At 23.6% G+C, this 11,274-nt stretch overlaps 1 protein-coding gene across 1 annotated transcript in view; it reads left to right on the top strand.

Annotated features, from left to right (window-relative positions):
- Positions 1–605: 605 nt before the first annotated feature.
- Positions 606–11,274, top strand: part of LOC135958715 (uncharacterized) — a 37,384-nt gene continuing 26,715 nt past the window's right edge. The window contains exon 1 of the mRNA XM_065509607.1: positions 606–656. Coding sequence (XP_065365679.1) covers positions 606–656 — 51 coding nt within the window. The remainder of the gene's footprint in view (positions 657–11,274) is intronic.

Genomic DNA, 11,274 nt, shown 5'->3' with positions numbered 1-11,274 from the left:
AAATTTTAAATTTTTATTACGTTTTTATTAAACTTTTTTTGTTTTTAATACGTTTAGCTTAAAATGTTCATCATTCCTGTACATTTGGAAAATGTCGCGTTGCCAATTTTTGTTAATTTTTATAATTTTGTTAAATTTTCCTATGTTTTTAGGGTTAATGTTTGAAATTTGTGTTGATTTATTTATAATTTCGTATAAAAGCAAATAACACAAGGTGTCAATTTCGTTTTAGCTAACAAAAGCCTTAAGATTTATTAACAAGCTCAACTAATTAAATATACGATAAGAAACATCATGAAAACAAAATTATTATTGAAAACTACCTGCTTTAAAGGTAAAATTATTAAAGTAGCTGAGGTTTAAAACTAAAGCTTAAAAAGATAAAAAAGAAACTAAATCTTTAACACCCAAACAGCAAACGATTTCATCGATTCAGTCATGTTTATATGGCTACTTTAACGGCTCATTCATCTAACTAATTCATCGACACAGGAAGTTGGTAATTTTGCGGCCTAAAAACCTAAGAAATTGTAGTGAATGTTAGCTAAAGATTTTAAGGCGGAGATAAAACAAAGAACCCCAAATATAAAAAACACTCAAGAAACATGATAAAAGGTGACCAATCATTTGAATTTGAACGTAGAATGTCTATTAAAGTAAATGAAGGGATACAAGCAATTATATTCGGAAATTTTATTGGTTTTTTTGAAACTATAAAAAAACAACATCAAACAAAACATGTTTTCAATAAGTGGTGAAATTTATTTCTTGTTTTCGTATGCCAAAATAAAATCATTCATGAATGAATCAGTTGCACAAAAATTTCATTGAAAAATATTTCAAAGAAACAGAAATTTTACACACCCACCTCGATCACTTTTGTTTTAATTTATTGCTAGTCTTTTTTTTTAATTTATATGAAATAAAAGCACGTATTTTTAAAAATGACAATTTATAGAATTTATTGTTTAACAAAAATTTTTGGGTTATAAAGACCCCTTCCCCAGTGTTCCCCCTTTAAAAAAATAACTCATTATTTAGGAAGTTGTTAATTTCACGCACTTAATCTTTTGTATTTTGTAACATATGGTTGCTATTATAATTATGGCTTTTTAATTCTTTACAATTCTCTTTAATTTGTTCTAATTATTTGTTTGTTAATTGATTTCAAATCAAGTGATTGGGGAACACAAAAAAAAGCTTTTCCAACAAACACCATATGAAACTCATTGAAGCAGAAAATCGTTTCAATAAACAACCAACCTCAATTATTTAATTTATTTTCTGTACTTGATATAGTTTATTAACTTAAATTTCTTAGGAAAAAATAAACCACTTAGACATGTCTAAACATGTGTTTTTTAAAGTTACCTAAATTTTAATCAAAATATGTCGATCATCTGTTTGCAGTAATTACCAACTAACTGCAATTGTAAAAGCTTTTAAATTTTAATTACAACAAATTAAACCAAATAATAAAGTCAGAAAACCAGCAATAAACCTAAAATTTGGCTATGCATTTCAAATTAAAAATAGTATAAGACTTACCAGCTCTCATAAAAAATTAAGAAACAATCTGAAAGTAAAAGAAAAGCATGATATTTTAATTCAAATATTGTAAAATAAATTTTTTGGGAATCAGGTTTAACTAAACTCTACTTAAACTTGGGTTGAACCGAAGATTAAGCTGAAATTTATCTGTAAAATGACTTATAAATAATTTTTAAGCAAGTATATACAAACTGTAGTAATTTCAAGAATTTTTGTATATCACGTTTAACTAAACCCTACTTAAACTTGAGTTAAACCCAAGTTTAAGTTAAAAATTTATTTCAATAAAATGTTTAAAGCATAAAATCTTTTTCTCGCGATTTTAATAATTTTTTGTGAATCAAGTTTAACTAAACTCAACTTAAACTTAAGATAAACCCAAGTTTAAGCTGAAAATTATTCATTAAAAAATTAAAAAATTTATTTTTAAGCTAGAATACTCAAAATTTTCTAATTTATACACTTTTTTTAGTTTCAAGTTTAGCTAAACCCTACTTAAACCTGAGTTGAACCCAAGTTTAAGCTAAAAAATTATTCAAATAAAATTGTAAAGTACTTAAAAGCATGTCCTCCACGTTTTTAATAATTTTTTATGTATCAAGTTTATCTAAACCCTGCTTAAACATGAGATAAACCCAAGTTTAAGCCGAAAATTATTTGAAAATTTATTAATAAATTATTTTTAAGTAAAATTTGCTAATTTCAAGCATTTTTGTGCATCAGGATTAGCTAAACTCTAATTAAACTTAAGTTAAACCAGGTTTAAACTAAAAAATTATTTATTAAATAATTCAAAAATTATTTTTAAGCTAGACTACTCAAAATTTTCTAATTTATAGACTTCTTTTAGTTTCAAGTTTACCTAAACCCTACTTAAACTTGAGTTAAACCCAAGTTTAAGCTAAAAAATTATTTAAATAAAATTGTTAAGTACTTAAAAGCATGTCCTCATGATTTTTATAATTTTTTATGTATCAAGTTTATCTAAACCCAGGTTAAACATGAGATAAACCCAAGTTTAAGCTGAAAATTATTTGAAAATTAATTTATAAATTATTTTTAAGAAAAATTTTTTAATTTCACGCATTTTTGTGCATCAAGATTAACTAAACTCTAATTAAACTTGAGTTAAACCAGGTTTAAGCTGAAAATGATTTATTAAATAATTCAAAATTTATTTTTAAGCTAGAATACTCAAAATTTTCTAGTTTTCAGATTTTTTTTAGTATCAAGTTTAACTAAACAACACTTAAACTTGAGTTTAACCCAAGTTTGGAAAAAAAAATTCTGCAAAAAAAAATTATTTTAGTAATAATGAAGAAAGTAAACATAAGTAAAGAAATATATTACATTTTTAGCTAAACCCTACTTAAACTAGCATTAAACCCAAGTTTAATTCAAAAATTTTTTCAAATGAATTATTTAAAGTATATTAAAGCATTTATGCAAATTGTCTTTCGATTTTAGTTATTTTTCGTTTAACAGGATTAGCTAAACCAAAGTTTAACTTGAGTTTAATGCAAGTTTAAAACCAAAATAAAACAGAATTGAGTAATAATGATAAAAATAATCATAGATAAATAATTTTGTTTATTAGTATTAACTAAACTCCATTTAATCTTGAGTTTAAGCCAAGTTTAGTGTAAAAGAATAATTAAATTGTTTTCAAGTTCAAAGTTTTTTATGTTTTAAAGAATATTAACAAATATTTCTTTATTTTACTAGATCAACTTAAGTTAAACTCAAGATTAATTCCCAAACTGCGGATAAATAAAAAGTTCTAAACATTTATAAAACAAGTTGACATTTTCTTCAGATTTTAGCTTAAATTTTTTGAAAAAGTTTAACTAAACCCTGGTTAATTTTTCTTAAAAACAAAATACATTTAAAATAAAAAATGAATCATTTTAAGAGAATTCCAATGATTTTCTAAGTATTAAAAGCATTTTTGGGAATAAAGTTTAACAAAACTTTAGTAAGTTATAGAGTTTAACACATATTTTAAATTAAGGCTTTTAATAATTATTTTTTAAAATTTCTTTTTAAAAAACCAAGTACTTGTATTGATTATTATTTAATAAAAGATTTTGTAATATTACAAACTTCATATTTAACTTCTATTAGCTTAACTATTATTTAAACTTGTTAATAAATCATAATTTTTTTTTTTGATCGATCGAATATTAATGATTATAAAAATCAATAAATTTATCCCGCTGTGACTTCATTTGCCTTTTTATTGATGTTTTAATTTCAGCTCCTAAAAATATTTTATAATAAAAATGTATTCAAGTGTTTGATCACTTTATCTATTCATCATACCCACTGTGATTTTGACATTAAAGCCTTTTTTAGAAATACAGACACGTTCAATTGTAATTGTATAAATAATTAGGAGAACTCAATTAAACATTGTTTTTGTAGCTGCTTGGTTTTTTTTAGATTTTCTTTAAACATTTTCTTGTTTTTTTTTTTTTTGAGAAAAAAAAGCCGGCTTTTTATGACTCATGTGAGAGAGTGTTTGAAAAGTTTAAACTAAAGTTGAGTTTAAGTAGTTTTACCATAAAAATGCCATGTGGAGTTTTGTGAATTTTAGTTTGTAAATATTTTAATTAAAATAAAATTAAAACAACCAATGTTTAGCTTTAAAAAAAGAGTTGGTTTAACACATAAACAACAAATTATCATAACGTTTATGAGGTCTGTCTGTGCTTTAGTTAAAAGTTGAAAAAAACTTTAATGATGTTTAATTTTATTTTTTTTGTATTGTTTAATGGTTTTTTAACAAATTCTTTTTTTTAAGTCGCTTTGTATGAAAATATTCATTTATTATTGACAGTTGTTATATTTAATTATAATGTTTAAAAACTAATTAACATTTTTGCCAAGGTTCAAATTACCAGACAGACATACGCACGTCAACACAAAAAATTTAATGAATGAATTTGAAAATGTTGGGAAAAAAAACATGAATGAATTAGTGGAAATGTACTAGAGGCAGAGTTTAGAGAAATAAAAAGTAAACAAAATATTTAAAATATTTTAAAATACCTTTTTTTCCCTAGATGTAGCAATATCCCTGGTTTATTTAAACTTTAAAATCTGAAATCCGAAATTCCTCATAAACTACACAAATATGTTCAAAAAATCGAAAAAATTAAATTTGCAACATTTTAAAAGCTTAAACTCGTGATCATCTCAAGTTTAACTAGAGTTTAGTTAAACTTTATTTACAAAAATCCATAATTCCCTATAAAGTAAGCAAATATTTTCAAAAAAGTAAAAAAAAAATATTTTTTACCACCTATTTGATACTTAAACTCCTGATCATCTCAAGTTTAACTAAAGTTTAGTTAAACTTTATACCCAAAAATATCTATTTCTACATAAAGTAAGCAAACATTTTCTAAAAAGTAAAAAAAAAATATTATTTACCACCTATTTCATACTTAAACTCGTGATCATCTAAAGTTTAACTAAAGTTTAGTTAAACTTTATAACCAAAAATATCTATTTCCACATAAAGTAACCAAATATGTTCAAAAAATCGAAAATTTTCAATTTACAAGCTTAAACTTGTGTTCGTCGCAAGTTTAACTATAGGTTAGTTAAACTTTATTTCCAAAAATCCATAATTCCACATAAAGTAAGCAAAAATTTTCTAAAAAGTAAAAAAAAAATATTATTTACCACCTATTTGATACTTAAACTAGTGATCATCTCAAGTTTAACTAGAGTTTAGTTAAACTTTATACCCAAAAATATGTAATTTCACATAAACTAACCAAATATAGTCTAAAAAGTTGAAAATTTTTTATTTACAAGCTTTTTAATGCTTAAACTCGTGATCATCTCAAGTTTAATTAGATTTTAGTTAAACTTTATTCCCAAAAATCCATAATTCCACATAAAGTAAGCAACAATTTTCTAAAAAGTAAAAAAAAATATTATATACCACCTATTTGATACTTAAACTAGTGATCATCACAAGTTTAACTAGAGTTTAATTAAGCTTTATTCCCAAAAATCCATAATTCCACATAAAGTAAGCAAAAATTTTCTAAAAAGTAAAAAAAAACATTTACCACCTTTTTGATAGTTAAACTACTGATCATCTTAAGTTTAACTAGAGTTTAGTTAAACTTTATACCCAAAAATATGTACATTCACATAAACTAACCAAATATAGTCTAAAAAGTTGAAACTTTTCTATTTACAAGCTATTTAATGCTTAAACTTGTGATCATCTCAAGTTTAACTAGAGTTTAGTTAAACTTTATTCCCAAAAATCCATAATTCCCTATAAAGTAAGCAAAAATATTCTAAAAAGTAAAAAAAAAATATTATTTACCACCTATTTGATACTTAAACTAGTGATCATCTCAAGTTTAACTAGAGTTTAGTTAAACTTTATACCCAAAAATATCTATTTCCCCACAAAGTAACCAAATATGTTCAAAAATTCGAAAATTTTCTATTTACAAGCTATTTAATGCTTAAACTTGTGATCATCTCAAGTTTAACTTGAGTTTAGTTAAACTTTATTCCCAAAAATCCATAATTCCCTATAAAGTAAGCAAACATTTTCTAAAAAGTAAAAAAGAATATTATTTACCACCTATTTGATGCTTAAACTTGTGATCATCTAAAGTTTAACTAGAGTTTAGTTAAACTTTATTCCCAAAAATCCATAATTCCACATAAAGTAAGCAAAAACTTTCTAAAAAGAAAAAAAATATTATTTACCACCTATTTGATACTTAAACTAGTGATCATCCCAAGTTTAACTAAAGTTTAGTTAAACTTTATTCCCAAAAATCCATAATTCCACATAAAGTAAGCAAAAATTTTCCAAAAAGTGAAAAAAAAATATTATTTACCACCTATTTGATACTTAAACTAGTGATCATCTCAAGTTTAACTAAAGTTTAGTTAAACTTTATAACCAAAATTATCTATTTCCACATAAAGTAATCAAATATGTTCAAAAAAATCGAAAATTTTCTATTTACAAGCTATTTAATGCTTAAACTTGTGATCATCTCAAGTTTAACATGAGTTTAATTAAGCTTTATTCTGAATTCCACATAAAATACCCAAATATGTTCTAAAAAGACGACAAAATTTCTATTTACAAGCTATTTAATGCTTAAACTCGCGATTATCTCAAGTTTAACTAAAGTTTAGTTAAACTTTATTCTCAATACCACATAAAGTAACCCAATATGTTCTAAAAGGTCGATAATTTTCAATTTAATTGACCAATAGTTGAACTTTATTGGTCTTTTATTTAAGACAATTTAAAAATTAATCCTGAGTTAAACTTAAGATTAGCTATAGTTTACTTAAACTTTATACCCAATTCTTAACGAAAACTCGAAAAAATAGTTATAACTTAAAGAAAAAATAACTAAACTTTAAGATTTACTGGACTTTAATCTTGAGTTTAACTCAAGTTTAAAGATGGGGATATTGATTTTCATTTTGGCTATAAACAAAATTACTTGTAAAACTAAAAAAATAGTACATAAATAAATTAAATGAAAATTTCCAAGTTCCCGAGAAATTCCCACAAAATTTTCAAAATACCCAAAGTGGGGATTTTTATAAAAAGTTTAGGAATTTTTCAAAATTGTTGCAAATAATTTAAATTTAAAGAATTCATAGTTTTTATGAAGAAATTTTCTAATTATCCCCTTAATAAGTGAACATTGCCAAGTGGGGATTTTGTATAATTATTTGGGAATTACCAAAATTACTTCCAAACTTGAAAAATTTGTATAAAAATAATATTTAAATAAATTTCAAAGTTTCCCCTAAATAACCACAAAGTTTTTGAAAGTGGGGATTTTGTATAATTATTTGGGAATTTCCAAAATTACTTCAAAAAGTGAAAAATATTTATAAACAATGTATTAACATAAATTTCAAAGTTCCCCTTAAATTCCCACAAAGTTTTTGAAAGTGGGGATTTTGTATAATTATTTGGGAATTACCAAAATTACTTCCAAACTTGTAAAATTTGTATAAAAATAGTATTTAAATAAATTTCCACGTTTCCCTTAAATTCCCACAAAATTTTCCAAAATACCCAAAGTGGGGATTTTTATAAAAAGTTTAGGAATTTTTCAAAATTATTGCAAATAATAAAATTTATAATTACATTAAAAGTTTTTATGATGAATTTGTGGAATGTGTCTAAATTTTGCTAAAAAAAATGGAAAATTGCCAAGTGGGGATTTTGTATAATTATTTGGGAATTACCAAAATTACTTCTAAACATGAAGAATTTGTATAGAAATAATATTGAAATAAATTTCAAAGTTCCCCTTAAATTCCCACAAAATTTTCCAAAATACCCAAAGTGGGGATTTTTATAAAAAGTTTAGGAATTTTTCAAAATTGTTGCAAATAATAAAATTTATAATTACATTAAAAGTTTTTATATAAATTTGTCTAAATTTTGCTAAAAAATGGAAAATTGCCAAGTTTGGGATTTTGAATATTTTTTTGGGAATTACCAAAATTACTTCCAAACTTGAAAATTTTGTATAAAAATAATATTTAAATAAATTTCAAAGTTCCCCATAAAATCCCAAAGTGGGGATTTTTATAAAAAGTTTAGGAATCTTTCCAATTAGTGGCAAATAATTTAAATTTAAAGAATTCAAAGCTTTTATGAAGAAATTTTCTATTTTCCCCCTTAACCAAGTGAAAATTGCCAAGTGGGGATTTTGTATAATTATTTGGGAATTACCAAAATTACTTGTAAAACTAAAATTTTTGTATAAAAACTGTATTAACATAAATTTCAAAGTTCCCCTTAAATTCCCACAAATTTTTTGAAATACCCAAAGTGGGGATTTTTATAAAAAGTTTAGGAATTATTAAAAATAGTTACATAATAAAGGAAATTAATGAAATATGTTATGAAATTTAAAGTTGTTATGGAAAAAACTTGTTAAAAATTAACTAATTTTTATTTTCTTTCGATTTTTTGTTTGGTTGTCGGCAGATCTTTATCATCAAACCATTCATAGTAAAAGTTTATATGTAGTTTTTTTTTAACCTCAACGGGTGGTTGTTAAAAAAACAGCAATAGTTTTTTTAGAAATTTTTAAATTTATTTAGCAAAAATCTAGATAATTTTATTACATTTTTGGAAGAACGTGACTTTAGTTCAAAAAAAATAATAATAAATATCAGTATGTATGTTCAATTAATGCCACAGACATTAAAACAAATTTATTTGTAATTAAATTTCGATGAATTTTTATGGATGTGTTTAAAAAAAAATATATATATTTTTGAAATAAAATCTTTAATAAAGCAATTTGTAAGGCAAAACACGTTTAATCTGCATTAAGCTAATGGAATTTAATGGAAAAAAAAATATATTAAATAAAATTAAAAGTTAAAGCTATTTTTAAAACAATGACTAAATTTATTTTGAATAAAAAATTTATTTTTATTTCCTTTAAATCCTAAAAAAATTCCTTAGAAATTTGCTTTACAATTTCACTTTCTTTTCTTATGGGTTTTTGTCAAAAAAAAAAGGTTAAAATCCTGCTGCTGGGAAAGTATTTATAACAATTTGAAAGAAATGTAGTGTGAACACTGTTTAATTTGTTTTGTTATTGTTGTGCATGTTAAAAAACAACAACAAAACAATATAGGATGCTTCTTCATCTTCTTGTAACTACATCACCATATTTCTATTTACTGTTGTTGTTGCTGCTGCTGCATTAAAAAACAAAACAAACTCTTGTTCTTCTTGCTTAAACTCTTGCACTCTGCCTGTGTGTGTTTGTTGTTTGTTACTCATTATTTAACCTTACTCCTGGAATGTTCGTACGAAATGTTTGTAATCGTGTATTTGTATACGAAGTTTGTTATTGTTCTAGTTTTTTACGAGTCAAAGCCATTAAAGGTAATCAAACAAAAATATAAAAAAACACACATTCAAACACATGTTTTAAAGTGCCAGGTTCACAATCAAACACACCTAAAGAGAAAGAGCAATAGCTTTGTTTCTGTTGTTGTACTCATTATTAACAACAAGAATTTGTTGGTTTTTTTCTGTTTTGTTGGGTCTGTAAAAGGAAATGAAACTGTTTTAAGATTTATAGACAGGAGTAGTTTGTCTGGTTTTTTTTCTTCAGCTTTAAATTGTTATTATTTGAAATGAGTGTTTGAAATGAATGTTTGTTTTGTACAATAGAAGTAAATAGAAAGAAAAAGACAGCATCTAAATGTAAAGGAATATCAAATAAAAATCAAAAATGTAATAAAAACAATAAAACTCAAACTTAATGTAAGAAATATCAAGATAAACCGGCAATATCTCAAACAATTTGTAATAAATATTGGAAAATTAACAAAATTAAAACAAATTTAACAAAAATTCAAAAATCAAATAAAAAATTTAAAAAAACAAATCTTGAAAATTCCTAAAAATCTTTAAAAAATCTTACTGTACTTCAACTTATCTCTCCGACTGTTTGAAAAAGGAAATGTGTATGTGTTTATCATCAAAGAACGAATAAATAATAATGACATTGTTTAAACTAAAAACTACCTGTAAAATCCCGGACGAAGAAGAACAAAAAAAGAAACCAGAACAAGTTAGAGACTGCAACACAAAAAGATTTTAAAGATAGGTATAAAAGAAAATAGTTCTATACAAAAAAACAAAAGAACAAAAAAACCAGAAAAATTAAGAAGTTACAAAAAAAAATTTAAAAATGTTACACAAAAAAAGAAAATTTATGAAATCAAATTGAATTTCAGGAAAAGATTTTGATTTTATATCCTAAGATTTAACAAAATAATACAAAAATTATTTCAAACACATTTTTAAACATCTTCTTAAATTCCCACAAAATTTTAAAAAATCCCAAAATGTTAATTTTAATGAAAAAATTACAAAAATAGGCTATAATAAGCTTAAATATTAAAATAATAAAATAAATTTAAATAAAATTGCTTAAAATCCACAAATTCCACAAATTATTTTTTTGTGGGATTTTGATTTTAGAACTGGGAATTAACAAAATCATATAAAAATGATTTTAAACAAAACAATAAATTTAATAAACACATTTTTAAACATCCCCGCAAATTCCCACTAAAAATTTAAAAATACCCAAAATAAAAATTTTAATTAAAAACTTAAAGAAAATTACAAAAGGGCATTAAAACGGGGTCCCCTCAACACTACTTGATTGTTCGCACGTAGTGAACTACCACGTAAACCAACAAAAGGGCAGTTGAAAATTCTGAAACTGGTTTCCCCTAAATTCCCAACAAATTTGTAGCTAATCCCCAACTGGGGATAACAAAATTTTAAGGTTTTAATCACTTGTTTGATGTTAATAGCTTTCTAAAATGTTAAGAGATTAAAATTTTAAATAGATTCTATAAATCCATATTTCATTTTCAAAAATCTCCTTAAGGGGAACTTTTATTTTTTAGTTAGGAATTTTTTAAAATTTTGTCTTCAATGTATATTTGATAACAACTAAATTTTTCTTAAAAATTTCGAATTCCCATTTAAATTTTCAAAACTCCCTTTCTGGGGAACTTTTATTTTCTAGTTAGAAATTTTTTAAAACTATATTTTGAAAAAATTTTGTATAACAATTAAATTTTTCTTAAAAATTTTTAAATCCCATTTCAATTTTAAAAATTCCCTTTGTGGGGAACTTTTGTTTTTGAGATAGG

This window comes from Calliphora vicina, chromosome 4, assembly GCF_958450345.1.
Source record: "Calliphora vicina chromosome 4, idCalVici1.1, whole genome shotgun sequence".
In the NCBI taxonomy this organism is placed as follows: Eukaryota; Metazoa; Arthropoda; class Insecta; order Diptera; family Calliphoridae; genus Calliphora; species Calliphora vicina.
This window is presented reverse-complemented; position numbering and strand designations above follow the sequence as displayed.